At 36.7% G+C, this 15,478-nt stretch overlaps 2 protein-coding genes across 2 annotated transcripts; both read right to left on the bottom strand.

The window, feature by feature from the left end:
- Nucleotides 1–438: 438 nt before the first annotated feature.
- Nucleotides 439–6,201, bottom strand: LOC103046421 (C3a anaphylatoxin chemotactic receptor-like). Its single transcript, XM_007239398.4, has 2 exons — nucleotides 5,999–6,201; nucleotides 439–4,635 (listed from the first exon to the last, which is right to left on the bottom strand). The coding sequence occupies exons 1-2, from the start codon at nucleotides 6,000–6,002 to the stop codon at nucleotides 3,650–3,652; spliced, it is 990 nt and encodes a 329-aa protein (XP_007239460.3). The 5' UTR covers nucleotides 6,003–6,201; the 3' UTR covers nucleotides 439–3,649.
- A 3,148-nt stretch (nucleotides 6,202–9,349) lies between these two features.
- On the bottom strand, nucleotides 9,350–14,891 carry LOC103046124 (C3a anaphylatoxin chemotactic receptor). Its single transcript, XM_007239397.3, has 2 exons — nucleotides 14,303–14,891; nucleotides 9,350–11,198 (listed from the first exon to the last, which is right to left on the bottom strand). The coding sequence occupies exons 1-2, from the start codon at nucleotides 14,304–14,306 to the stop codon at nucleotides 10,132–10,134; spliced, it is 1,071 nt and encodes a 356-aa protein (XP_007239459.3). The 5' UTR covers nucleotides 14,307–14,891; the 3' UTR covers nucleotides 9,350–10,131.
- Between the last annotated feature and the right edge of the window lie 587 nt (nucleotides 14,892–15,478).

The following is a 15,478-nucleotide window of genomic DNA, read 5'->3' as shown; positions in this document are numbered from 1 at the left end:
TTTCTGAGCAGGTTAAGTGTTCCCAAGTTTCTGTGGTATTTAGTTACAATATCTTAATTAATTCAATTAGTACAGCAGTACGAATTTTAACTTACAGATTTTAACTTGATTTTACCTTCAAAATATTACATTGCTTTAACTACTACTCAAATACACTGTTTACAGTGTAGACCATGTTCCCGGTAGCGCTTTCTCTGAAGCAGATACATGTCTAATACCAAATGTGGATTAGAGAGCTATGAAACCCCATAGCACATTGAGCTATAGAGCAGTTCTGCTTAATGGAAATGGAAAGGAAATGAAGAAAACCTCAGAGCTTCTGGCAAAGCAAAGACAAACCACAGGCAGTAAAGAAACTGATATTTATTAGGCTATTAACATAAGATGTGGTCTACAACACTCTGAATAGTTCATAGTCAGTGTTGGGCACGTTACTTTGAAAAAGTAATTAGTTATAGTTACTCGTTACTTCTCCAAAAAAGTAACTGAGTTACTAACGGAGTTACTCCACTATAAAAGTAATTAGTTACCAGTAAAAGTAACTATGCGTTACTTTTTATTATTCGCCCGTCAAAAAAAGGAAATCAATTATGCATTTACTATTATTATTAGAAAAATAACAAAAAATAACAAACGAAAATAAACCCAAAATGTTGACAAAAATATAATCTAACGAATTTCAAAAAAATAAAACGAAATTCTCCACACAACCAAAGAAAATTACTAAAACTTGTAATACTGAAAAAAGCGGAAAAACGCGTCTGGGGATGAAATTTAACAAACCAAGCCACACTCAAAAGAAATATGTATATATAAAACAAAATAATGGACAAAAACAACAATTTAATGCCCGTTAAAATGGTATTAATATAACAGCTTCACCAAAAGAGAATAGAGCTTAGATCATGCCCAAAAAATCCGACCCAGCCGGAGCCCGTGCACATTCTGCCCAAGCCCGAACCATAAACTGTCATTATGAGCCTGACCCGATCCGCCCCATAAACTGTCTGTTTTCGGGCTGATTGAATGAGCGAAATATAATCAGAATTATATTAATTAACACTGTAACATAGAAGCATAGAACTATTATTTAATTTAAATGATTTTTAAGAACAGCTACACACAATGCTGCAAGTCAAACGCGGAGGCGTTCACGTTCGCCCAGAGCTACGTGATTACAGTTTTCATTTTTATTATAGTTTAATTTTATTTTGTTTTTATTTTTTCTGTTCATTTTAGGGTGGGCTTGCTAGCGCGAGCGCTTTACACAAGAACTAACGGACCACGAGTGCCGCGCGCTCGGCACAACAACTCCCGCTGTACAACTCCGCTGTACAACAGCGCTTATAAATAAATTAAACACAAAAATGAGGGTATTCTATCAGTAATTTCAGTTCGTTTTAGTTAGTTTTATAAACACAAAATACAGTTCGAGATAGTTATGTTTTTCCTTTTAATTACCGTTTTTATTAGATTCAGTTAACACAAATGTTTTTCACTTTCAATTTTCGCTATTTCGTTCGCTTTAGTGAACAATAATAATTGGTTACTTAGCAACATTGTGATTATCACACCAGAGCTTTATATAAAATAAAAATAGGAGCCTGATTTCGGGTCGGTCCTCAGGTCAGGTGGGATTCGGGCAGAGAATCTAAGCTCTAAAATAGAAAGCAGCAGCACCACAAAAACCGGAGCAGCTAAAAAGAGCTTAACGTCCTTAATTCGGAACTTGGGTTGTCCACGGCAATCACTGAATTGATTAGAGCACGCAAATCGTCACAATTGTGCCTCACTTCACCACGCCAAACCACAGGCACAGCGGCCAGAAGCTCAAGTTCACCGGACAGAGGAGGGGTTAACCAGGGCAAAGCGAAATAAAAAAAAAAAGTTCATAGAGCTGCTAAAGTAACGTGCAGTAACGGGGTGTCGGAAATGGTAACGGCGTTATAGTTACAGTCATAGTAATTAGTTAGATTACTCGTTACTGAAAAAAAGTAACGGCGTTAGTAACGCCGTTAGTTTTAACGCCGTTACTCCCAACACTGTTCATAGTACATATAATACACTTACCCTATTACACTGCAAAGGCCAAATACTTCTCACCCCATTTCACTCAGTATTTACATATTGTTGTTTAATTGTAATTCCAGAAAAGATCCTTCTGACTACTTAACACTGAGCGTTTAAATACACAACAGAAAATAAAACTCACAGTTAAAATCAGCTCTATACAAAATAGTTTAAAATAGTCTGGCCAGCAAAACATTTTTGATTATACACTGAAGTAAAAACATGATTAATTTAGAGTACGTAAAAGAATGTGCCAGTCATATATTTTGTATTTAATAAAAATGCAAAAAAAAGAAAAATACATTATTTAATACAATGTATAAAGCAAAAAAAGAGACCACTTAAAAAATATGAGTTACACATAATTCATGTTTCCTTAAAGAATAATACATTGATTTTCAATAAGCAGTATGTACTAAATGACAGCAAGAATTTAAAAATCACAGTCCTATTATATGAAAAAACAATGGAGAGAGTTGTCTGCCCCGCCCACTACTCCCCAGAGGCAACACTCACGCAAACTGACAAGCTGAAGACACTGAACTTACACAAACCAGTGCAAAATCTTTTGCTGTTCAGAAGAGAATATTGTCAGCTTGTAGCCTGCTGTTAACCCCGGATAGCACTGCTGTAGCAGCATTAGCATTGGCCACTCACCAAGCTAGCTCTTTGGTCGTTCAGAGGTGAGTATTTTAGACTGTAGCCTGCACGTTTATTATGTTAAAACAAGCAACATGGGACAATCAGCTAGCTAATATCGCCCTGGTTTACCAGAACACTCAGGGTTCCTCAGTGTAGCTCTGTTGGGTGGCATTAGACACTAAACGCTTGCGGTTAGCCACTAATGCTTATGTTTCTGCTTTAATGAAAATCTGTAATTATAAGCTTATTGTAAATAAACAGAAGCACTTTACTCACCCAATTAAACAGTTTTCAGGAGATAAATCTGTGTAGCGCTGGTTTGACTTGTCAGACTCATCTAAAATGTTTTTCTTTTAAGAATTACAGTTTTGTTTACTTAATTTAGCTTAGCTTTACAGGTCTCGCCCCCCAGTGGCCAGACCTGCTGAATGCAGAAGAAAAACATGGTGACACCCCTGTTCCTACTACTAGTTACTAGATACTAGTGCCACATAAAATGCGCCTTATAATCCAGTAAGCCTTATGTATGAAAATAAACCTACGAACAAAAACAGTACGAAAAATATGATACTTGTTTCTGCATAACTCAATCAATTTTATCAGGTTCACCTTCCAGATTTGAGCACTTTGTAGATCTATAATTACAGACTGTGGTCCGTCTGTTTCTCTACAAATTACAAATTATTATTAAGTTATTATGCTCCTATTATGACCATATACTTCAATGGACTTCAGGACCCCACAGGACCACCACAGATCAGGTATTTGGGTGTACAGTGACAAGGTGGTGGTGTGTCAGTAGTGTGTGCTGTGCTGATATGACACAGCAGTGCTGCTGGAGTGTTTAAACATCTCACCAATAATGTCCTGTGAGTAGCATAATGTGCGCAATGTCCTGTGATCAGTGACTGTTTTTTTTCATCTGGATGTGGGATCCTTACTGCCGAGAGCTGATGGACTGACGAGGGGTGAGGAAGCCCAGGTGTTCCTCTGCAAAAGCACTCTCCAGCACCATCCACAGGGACTGCTTGAGCTTGGTCTTGAACTCTTCACACATGAACACGTACAGGATTGAGTTCAGGCAGCTGTTCAGATAGGCCAGATTTACAATGAAGGGTCCAGCAATGTCAAGAGCTTTTCTAGCTTCAAAACTCCAGTTTCCTGTAATGCTGCTCAGAAAACAAAAAGAGTAGATGTGGAAAGGAAGCCAGCAAATAAAGAAAGCGAGGATCACCGTCAGGATGATTCTGAAGGGTCGAATCTTTTTGTGCCTCTGGAGGCGTTGAGCTCTTACTGCAATCGCTATGTATGAACAGATGATGATGATGAAGGGAACAAGAAAGCCTATCACAAACCGGAACACGGTCAGGTTCATAAGGACCTCGAGATTAGGAAGAGGGCTACAGTGCGTGATATTTCCATGTGTATTCAGAGTACGATAAGTGGCGAAAGGGATGCTACAGGCGATGGCTCCCATCCATATAGCCAAGCATGCTATCCTGGCTTTGAGTGGAGTACGTTTGTTCTGGGCCCACACGATCACCCACGTGGCCAGACAACGGTCCAAACTGATGGCCGTCAGCAGGAAGATGCTAGCAAACATGTTGAGTACAGAGATGAAGGTATTAAATTTGCACAAGAAGAGACCAAATGGCCAGCCCTTATGAGGGACTGATGCAATGGACACTAAAAGGAAAAACGTGAAGAGGAAGTCTGCCAGGGCCAAGTTGAGAAACCAGATGGAGTTGACAGTTTTTTTCATCTTGTAGCCAGTCACATAAATGACCAGTCCATTGCCAATTGTGCCAAGCACAAACACCACTATGTATGTGATTAAAACCAAGATCTGGATATAATCCATGCTGTCTTTTTGCTGCCCCCCATTGCTGATGCTGGAATTTGATACATTGCTTGAGGCAAAAGCTGCAAGAAGAGGCAGAGAAAAATCATGTTAATGAATAATAAATAATCTGCATTAAATGTGGTCTGACTGTGATATAACTAATCTAATAACACACAGATAGTTGTACGCACTTTGAGTACAAATCCACAATGCAGGTTACAAATGCAGCAACAAATGCAGCTTCTAGCAAAATGTGCCTTAAGAAAATGAGATTCAATAATGCTTATAGCTGTCCTTCCGCTACAATCAACTTTTTCTTGTTTTTTTTTTGTGTAATACAATAGGTCTCTCTGAGTTGTATATGAATGCTGCGCATGAAACTCTTCCTCAAACTCCATTATCTGCAGTAGCTAGTAAAAGAAAATATTCAGAAAAAGGAGTTGATCAGGAAAAGCACTGTGTCTATGTAAACCCGTGAATTAGTATTCATGGCCTCACCCACCTTGGCTCGCGACTGCCCACAGGCAGAGCTGATGGTATTCTAAAACTGCTTCTCTTGTAAAAAGTGCTCTTCCACATACCAGAGGTAAAATTCACATTCTCACCGGAGAGGTGTTTAAATTCCCCAAACTTAAAGACTTTAAGCAAAAGTGGGAAAATGTTTAAAAAAAGCACAGTGGTACGTTTGGAGGAAAAAGAACACCGCACCCCAACACCAAAGCTTCATGTGAGCTGTGAAGCATGGTGGAGTGAGCATTAACATTTTCAGCGGTTTTGCTGCATGCCATGCATTCTTTGAGGAAACAGAGAAATTACAGGTATATCAAAACATTTTGCAGGCAAAATTAAGAGAAGCAGTTCATGACCACAAGCTGAGAAGATGTTGGGTGATGCCACAAGACAATGACCCAAAGCACACAAGATGGTGTGGTATGACCTTAAGGCGGAAAGACTGTTTGAGAGGAAGAGTGGTCCAAAATTTTTTTTTATTACTGTTCCTTCCCTGTCCTTGCCTGTAATCTTTTTTTGTAGCTAATTAGTTATCTACAAGTTATACAATTCAATGGCTCACTTACTGTTTGTAGCCTGCACCAAGTACCCAATCTATGACATGAATACTACAACAATTTTACATAAATGTAGGCTTATTTTTTATGCAGGCTTTAATTTTAAATTTAAAGCATCCAGTTTATTCTGTGTGTTTCCCCAGGATGTGCATTGGTATCTCCACTGTTTCATGAGAAAATGTAAATGCATGAAGTTGTTTCTGCAGTGCCAAATGAGCAATCGTCTTTCCACCTTGATAAAAGCAGTTGTAGTTATGTTGAATATACAATTCTAAATGTTCAAAATCTTTCACTTTAAGTAATGCCAGCTACACATGCAGTATCAAATACTTCAAAAAACAGTAAATATAGAGAAGTGAAAATACACATGACTTACCCATTTGTTTTTGTTTTTCACTCAGTAACGTAGAAGTCCAAGGAAGAGAAGCAGTGTTCTGGCAGCACGAGAGCGTGACCAAAGCATGAGCAAGGAAAAAGAGAGTGGGTGGAGGGAAGATAGTGGTGAATATATTCAAATCAACCTGGTGATGGCACTGTAGGATTGTATTTTATGTTTTTTGGCTTTCTCGTTTTCTGTGCTTTGAGACTTATACTTGCACTTTAATCATTGAGTTCACAATTAAAATTTTGTTATGCAGTATGCCAATAAATACTGTACAAAGCTGCCAGCTAGAAATAGTACACCATCAACACTTTAATATTTGATAATTATTGGGAGGGAATAGCAATCAGAGTGGTCAGTCATTTATCTGTTTTGGCTCATTTCAGCCAGAACAAGTGCCACCAAAGCACAAAGAAGCATATAGAGCTGAACCAGCAAGATCTGAGACAGTTTCTTCCCCTACGCCATCAGGTTACTAAACAGCCAGTAGCAGTGCATCTTTCCACAATTACCACAACTCATCTTACCTGTCCAATTACACAGGATATTATATCTTACATACCCCATATAAACTCACTTAGCACCCACAAGGCACCCGGCATCACACTAGATTGTTAACATCGATTAACCAATTGTACTGAAAGCTGTGCAGTTTTTTTTCCTCCGCAAAATTATTGGTTGTTTCATTATTATTATTGGATGTTAATTCGGCTAAAGATGCCTTACATTAATAAGCAGCTATAACACACATCTTAAAATCATCAGTGATCTGTCTCTTGCCAAATACTGAGCCCATATTTTCCACTACATTTCTAACCTCCTTATCTTCTCTATCTGTCAGTGTTGAACCTCATAGATTCATTGGAAATGTTTGTAGGTTCCTACTATTTACCACAGTCAAGACGTCTCATAATTAACTAGAATTAACCTTTTGATGACATCTCAGACATTTTTAATTTTAATGTAATAATTATTTAATTATTTATCACACATATTCATTTTGCAAGGTAGCCTTTTTATAAAAAAGTGCTATAAGGATGGCTAGGAACATAAACATCAACATAAACAATGTCTCACTAAAATTTCTCACTAAAAATGATTAACTGTTGTGATTTTATTTCAGTATTCATCAGCAATATATCTTATTATATACTTATCTTATCTTTATATATTTTATCTAAACTGTGTTGGTAAATTACTTACACAAACACAAACATTGCATTGAATCATTTTCGTGGAATACCCATTTGGTTTGGACTGGGGCAAAATAACCTGATTAAAATAATCCTAGATTGAATATAAGAAATATTGGGATATTTTCTATGTAGAATGCAGGAATGTAGCTAAATGGCAGAGTTGTTTCCAGAATAAAAAGTACTGCATTCTCTGCACACACCAAAAACGCAAGCAGAGTCAGTACAGGGGCTCACTTCCACTTTTGTGTGCACCCACAACCAAGTATTGCCAATATTTATCCAGCGACATACTAAGCAGTTTCTATCTATTTGCATTTTTGTGTATGACTCTTTTTCTCTCGTTTAACTTTGGTTTTTGTCTAGTCATTTTTGCTCAGTTTATTAGTTTTCTGTCTCTATTTTTGGCTCTGGTTTTCTCTTTCAGGTTTTGTTTTGACTCTGATGTCTTATGATGTAAAGATGAGATTCTTTTTGTGTCAAGAGCCATGCCGAAGGTATGCTGCAGTCAAAGGCGTTTTACACTCAGATTTATAATTTATAATTGCCTTTATATAATACACTAATGTTGTGTGTTTGGCTCATAGACTGTATTTAATGATTTTCTTTCTTCAAAAGTAGCTAATGCCAATGCCAGCATCACATCCACATGTTGTTTTAGTTTCGTCAGTCTAGTACACTTAACCCTTTCAGACCTGAAATATCTCCAGTGATAAAAATATGTAAGAATGCTGTTTCTGTCTGCAATGCACAGAAAAAAAGAATAATATTTTATCATAAAATCTGTGTAGCAAATAAATCCAATTATTTTTTAATTGTATTTGAGGCCTGTGTGTGATATTGTACACTTTATATCGACCCTTTTATTTCATAAACCATCCCTAAACCAAAAAAAAACATAATTAAAATGTTTTCTAAATCACATTTAATTGCAAAAAAAAGCGGTTAATTTGCTTTACTGGCTCTAGTACTACTCTTTATCCAGTGTTTTTGCAGTGGATGTGACCAAGCTCTACTGTTTTATTTGTTTATGAACTTGAGTTCATTGGCTGGTTTATGGTCTATTCGAATAGACAACAGTTCTCAAATAGTGTTATGTGCAACAAAACATTTACAAATACATGATGTCCATTGTAATGGATGCAGGGTCTGAAAGGGTTAAACTCAGAAATAGCAGTGGAAACAGGTTAATCTGCTCTTGTTAAATCAGCAGAATGTCCGGCAGTCCACTTTCTGCTGTACTCTAGGACTATATCAGATGTTTTATGATCATGATCCTGAACTATTTATTTGAACAATATGTCAGTTTTATTCTAGGACTACACTTTACATCTCTGTCATTGTTGTTTTTGCAGCCAAAATGTTTATTTAATTAGTAAACTCTTGGTTTAAAAGTTTCTGTTCTAAGCACATGTTTCTAGATGTCTACACCTCTAAAAACTCTGTCACATAAAGTTATTACACCAAACGGTTATGATGTCCAAGACACTGTTTTACAATTTACTGTGCTTCAGCTCAAATAGAACAAAGTCCTGCACTCAATAAATGTCTGTGGGTTTAAGGAGTAGAGCTCATTCTGCTGTTTTATATAATGCATCTTTGCACAAATCCAAGGACTTGAAGATGGATGAATTGTGAATGAAAGTAGCAGATGGCTCGAAAGGTAGCTTTCTAGATTACAGACTGTCAGAGCAAGGAGCTTTGAACACAACAAATAAGAAACAAACTTGAAGCTACACAAGAGACTTGTCACCTGCTAGTGTGAATACAGAGCTACTGAGATAGTGTGACCAGCAAGGCATTATCAAGTCAGCATTTATTGTGTTCCTCTTAAAGGCTAGAGCTATTAATACTACTTTTGGTAGCTGTTTTGTATAGTATTGTCTTGGTTTAATTATTAAAACTATTTTCAATTCTGCTTTTATTACTAAAACTGCTTTACCGCTTTACATCCACAATTTATCTCACCTGTCTGACAATTGTTGAGTATCTTCTTCTTCTTTTCTTTGCTATATTCAGCTTGCTAGATAATGTTTTTTCTGGGTCATTTGCACACACACTCTAAATTGATATGGAAAGGAAATAAGGAAAGCCTCAGAGTTTCTGCTAATGCACTTTATGCCTTTTCATGAAAATAAAAGACAAGACATAGCAAGATAAGAAAACTATATTTATTTTGCTTATATCATGAGATGTGGCTTACAGCACTCTGAAATATACATAGTACATGTTTAATAGGCTTACCCTTACACTCCATAGGCCCAACACTTTGATGTCTCACCCACTTTACACATAATTTACATACAGTTTTTTTAATTCAGTTCTGGCTACTAAACACAAGCGTTTAAATACACAACTAATTGTCTGGTTAGAGAAGCATTTTAATAAAAAACTCAAGTAAAAAAAAAAGAAATACATATACTATATACAAAAAAATGCCAGTCATGTAATTTGTATTTAATAAAAATGCAAAATATGGGGAAAAATAATGTAAACACGCTATATACAACAGGTACACTCACTATAGCTGAATTTCACAGCAAAGGACGCTTGTCAAGGCAGGGTGAATCATCTGTGGAACTGTCCTTTGAAGACGCTTAGTAGAATCTCAGTAGTCTGTTTGTCAAACAATGACGGAAACAGTCTAACGAGGCTGTGAGGTGACACTGAACATCACATGGTAACATTGTCGTGCGAATCTTGTTTGCCTTTTCATTTCTTCACATAAATAAATCACAATAAAACTAACATTTTAACAATCTCTACTTCAGATGTTTAATTTTCCGCCATTTTCGCCCAATTTTTGCCTTCTTCTTCAGGTAATTGTGGGTAATCAAGGGCCATGAAGCACACATAATTAGCAGTAGGCTTAGCTTTGGTATGCAGTTCATATATGAAACGGTATGTCCATCCAACATAGATAGAACAGAGACTTCAGTCCTCTGAAGATGTCCTGTCTAATCGGCTGACAAGAGAGCAAGCAGTGCCGTTCCTTTTCATCTGGATGTGAGATTCTGAGTTGCGAGAGCTGATGGAGGGGCGAGAGCTGAGGAAGGCCAGGTGTTCCTCTGCAAAAGCACTCTCCAGCACCATCCACAGGGACTGCTTGAGCTTGGTCTTGAACTCTTCACACATGAACACGTACAGGATTGGGTTCAGGCAGCTGTTCAGATAGGCCAGATTTACAATGAAGGGTGCAGCAATGTCAAGAGCTTTTCTAGCTTCAAAACTCCAGTTTCCTGTAATGCTGCTCAGAAAACAAAAAGAGTAGATGTGGAAAGGAAGCCAGCAAAAAAAGAAAGCGAGGATCACCGTCAGGATGATTCTGAAGGGTCGAATCTTTTTGTGCCTCTGGAGGCGTTGAGCTCTTACTGCAATCGCTATGTATGAACAGATGATGATGATGAAGGGAACAAGAAAGCCTATCACAAACCGGAACACGGTCAGGTTCATAAGGACCTCGAGATTAGGAAGAGGGCTACAGCGTGTGATATTTCCATGTGTATTCAGAGTACGATAAGTGGCGAAAGGGATGCTACAGGCGATGGCTCCCATCCATATAGCCAAGCATGCTATCCTGGCTTTGAGTGGAGTACGTTTGTTCTGGGCCCACACGATCACCCACGTGGCCAGACAACGGTCCAAACTGATGGCCGTCAGCAGGAAGATGCTAGCAAACATGTTGAGTACAGAGATGAAGGTATTAAATTTGCACAAGAAGAGACCAAATGGCCAGCCCTTATGAGGGACTGATGCAATGGCCACTAAAAGGAAAAACGTGAAGAGGAAGTCTGCCAGGGCCAAGTTGAGAAACCAGATGGAGTTGACAGTTTTCTTCATCTTGTAGCCAGTCACATAAATGACCAGTCCATTGCCAATTGTGCCAAGCACAAACACCACTATGTATGTGATTAAAACCAAGATCTGGACGTAATTCATGCTGTCTTTTTGCTGCCCCCCATTGCTGATGCTGGAATTTGATACATTGCTTAAGTTAAAAGCTGCAATAAGAGGCAGAGAAAAAACATGTTAAGGTTCTATATACAGTTGCAAGACAACATAAGTGAACCTAAATAAATGGATTATTTCAATTCAATCTGCCTAAATTAAATCAACTTTAAGAACTATTGAGAATGTCCTATAATTATTGTGGGAAAAGGTTCTATGGACATGGCTAAAGTGAAAACAGTAAAACAAAAATATTTTTAACAATGCAAAACAGATTGTTTTAAATAAAAAAAAAAATCTTCTCAGCTAAGAAACATGGTGGTGGGACCATCATTGGTCGGGCTGGATGACCAATTAACCCTTAAAGGGATCACTGCATAGAAATTCTGTAGTTCTCAAAGCATTACGACTGTATAATTAACAACACCATATAATTTTAGATTAAAAGCATTATGGTTAAAAATTCATGTTTACAAACATGTTTTCCCTGAAAACCATGATCCTTTTAAAGCTGTTTTCGTCTTTTCAGCACACAGAGAGTGTTTATATCCTCCAATTTGTACACAGACACAGAAAGATACAGCAGGTTAGGTTATATCAAAGACTGTAAAAAAAGATGGTTGCCGTTCCATTCATTCAATAAAAATGAAGCCAAAATCTTCCGCCATATTGGAGATCGTGAAACTCGAGTCCAGTAGAGACCACAGGGAAAAAGACTGTGGAGAGACAGCCTACTCATTTAAATAAACCATACAGTCTTTAGTCCCACCCCGGCTAGGTGTAACCCAGCCTTTTTACAATAACCACACCTTTTAGAATAGAGCTGAATAACGTTTTAAAAAAACAAATTATTTGGCGATATAAAAATGTGTCAATATAAGCAGAGGTTACACAAGCTGTTGAATTTAAATAATGGAGGTAGAATTACAGTATATTGGAAAAAACGTCATTAAAAGTTGTCTGTTTTGCCATTGAAACCTATGGGGATGGGTGGGGTTACACAGCTTTCTACAACCAAACAGCAGGGGGCGCCCAACCTGTGGTGACTTCACTTTTGAGAGATGATGCTCTGTTCAGCTATACACAGTCTATGGGTTATATGTAGCTAAAATGTACAGAGAAAAGCAGCCAGTTTTTTAGCTTAGCAGACCTGTGCTAGTGGTCGGCCACCTCAGCGTGCTAATGTTAAACTAGCCTTTTTTAACTCATGTTTTAAATTTTGTCTGTAAAGATGTTCAAACTTATTCCAAGCGTAAAAAATGGTTTTGAAAGGTTTTTTTCCTTCAGTATATTTTAACCTAGAAAATGTGTATAAATGAGCTTTAGTTTATTGTTTATTCGCTCCTGCTGTAATTCTCATGTACTGCTCTGCTAGCTTCATAGCTAAAACTAGCTACTTCTTTCTGGGAGAGAGAAACATTGAAGAGGAGCACCTTCTTTATCTTGTAAGCAGATTACAATTAAACAATTTGTACAGAATATTTCAATAGATTTTGTTATCTGGTGACATTTATAAGGCGCACTTAAAATGCTTTAATTTTCCCCAAAATCTTCTGTGCGCCTTTTAATCCGGTGCACCTTATGTATGAATTTTACCAGTCAGGTTGTAAGGAGCAGTAAAGCCACTCCACATTTTTTAGTGAAGGTTTTCTCCAGCTCCAAGGCTACTTTTTATACAGCCGAATTGAAAACTCTTTTCTAGATATTTACATAAAATCTTCTCTTTTTTGGCAGGAATGCACTCTCTTATATGATATATATATATATATATATATATATATATATATATATATATATATATATATATATATATATATATATATATATATATAATTTTTATTTATTTATTTATTTATTTTATTATTGTTGTTAAATTGAAGGGTGCACAAATTACCAAAAAGGATATATTCCATAAGTAAATAATAGTCCTAAGGGGCTACACAATTAATACTCTTTCATTAATACTTCTTTCTATTGATCAGTCCAGTCCTAATCAGTTCAGTTAAATTCAGCCCTCGTCACATTTTCTCTCTCTCCAGCTCAACCATCTCTTCTACCCCTTCTAAATAATAAATTACACCACAATACTTGAGATTTAAACAAATTCTAACAAACCCTAAAACTAGCCCTGAACTAATAAAATAGAGTTTGGAAATGAAATAGTTATTGGCTGATCAGGCACATCAGGGCAGGGCATTATATATATGTAGATTTTTCTCAAACCCTGACCATCTATCTAGCTCATTCTAAAGTTAAGCTAACTGAGTCACTAACTGACTGTATTTTATTAAAAACACAGTGGGTTTAATTTATGTTTTGATTCAGAGAAGAGTCTTTTTAAACAGCTATCAGAAACAATCTCATCACAGTTTACATGGTTAATTACCTTTCTTTTAGAAAAATCTCTGTTTATCCAGATTAGTTTAAACGTCAGCTGCTTCCCCACACTAAACTGCGCTCCGCAAAACCGATTGTCTGTTTCTTCTGAAAGGCGGGACTTTCCCCTTGAACCGGCACCGCGATTGGTTACATAGCGGTCAGTGCCCTGTCGCCTGTGGTCTACATTCTTTTTATTCAATAGAAAACGGGAAATTTACGGGAAAATCCCAATACGGGAGGACGGCGGGAAAGAGGAGTAAAATACGGTAGTTTCCCGGCCAAAACGGGAGACTTGACAGGTATGCGGGTGGCATTTACGAGCGCTAAGTGCTGCTAACCATGGCTAGCTCTGCTGCTAACCACACTGTTGAAAAAATAGAAAATCTGAGCTTACTGTAAATAAACAGAAGCACATTACTCACCCAAATAAACAGTTTTCAGGAGAGAAATCTCACTTGGCATGTGAATTTATATCTTTACTGTTTCATAAATAAATATACAGTAATGGCATGACATCCTAGTTCTCATTGACAAGCAGTTTGTAGGTGTGGTGAAGATATGATTCTTATCTTAATGCCGTAGTATGTGTAGTGTAGTGTGTGGAAAGGATTTCCTGTCACTTTATCTCTAAAACAGTCAAGCTAGCATTTTATTATATTTTATTAATAAACAGAACTTTTCCCATTAAATAAAATCTGCTACACATACAATATCAAATACAAATATCATTAAAACAACATATCTAGAAAAAAATAAATTAAAAGAATGAAAGACTTACCCATTTGGGTTGTTTTTTACTCAGTAATGTATTACTCCACAAAAGGGGAGAGGTGTTCTGACAGCATGAGAGAGTGACCAAAGCAAGACAATGAGAGAGGAGAGTGGGTGGAGTAATAGAGCAGAGAGGATGGGGGCTTCTGTGGGAGTTGAGTCATCAGGGTTTCCTATTATAAGAAATAATTTATGATTGTATGATAGTATGAAGGACAGATAAATCTAAAGTGTGAATTTGAATTAGAAATTGTTAGGAGTCTAAGATCTTTTGTCCTTTTTCCCTTGTTAAATAAGATGTACATAGTCACATTTTAGGACATTTAAAATATCCAGATCAACCTGGTGATGGCAGTGTAACACTGCATTTTATTTTTTATCTATGTTCTAATCTGTTTTTGCCCTTTTCTCAGTGAATTATCTTATTTTATAATTTTATAGTGAAAACAGGAATAAAGTACTTTGCAAAAGTATTTGAACCCTTACAAATTTGAGCACTAAGAACTTTGATCGAGGTCTAAGATTTTCATTTAACCTGTTAGGGTTAGGACTTGTTCACAGTCATTGTTAAACTTGTTTAAACAACATTGTTTAAACACTTAGACTCCTTTAACCTTGTCCCAAGAAACAGCAGACATGGATTCTCCTCAGAACCTGCCTAGTACTTTAAAAAAGAAAATGGTTAAGGCCCACAAAGCAGGAGAAACCTGCAAGAAGATAGCAAGTGTTCAAGGATGAACCTGGACAGGATATATGACTAAAGTAAAAGCAAAAAATTATGATGTACCTTAATTAAAAAAAATAAATAAATCTATTTTTATATCAAATTTAATTTTGTTTTGACTCGTGGAAATGTGATTAGTGTGAAATGTGGTTTCTGTCAGTTATGATACAAAATATTTTGCCTTTTATTTTTCAGATTTAACCTGTACTATCGCTCCAAAATACAATAGCATTTAAACATTATTAAATCACCCTGTGTCTTGACATTACATGTGAATTGCATGAGAATTTAATCTCTACTGTTTCATGAATTAATATAAATGTATAATGCTGTTTTTTCTGTATAAAATGAGGAATCCTAGTTCTAATTGACAAGCATTTGAAGGAGTGGTGATTCTGATCTCTATGCTGTAGAGTGTTTTTTTTTTTGGTGTTCAAATTGTAATAGATATCTGCTGAA

Source organism: Astyanax mexicanus, chromosome 18, assembly GCF_023375975.1.
Source record: "Astyanax mexicanus isolate ESR-SI-001 chromosome 18, AstMex3_surface, whole genome shotgun sequence".
Taxonomy (NCBI): domain Eukaryota; kingdom Metazoa; phylum Chordata; class Actinopteri; order Characiformes; family Acestrorhamphidae; genus Astyanax; species Astyanax mexicanus.
This window is presented reverse-complemented; position numbering and strand designations above follow the sequence as displayed.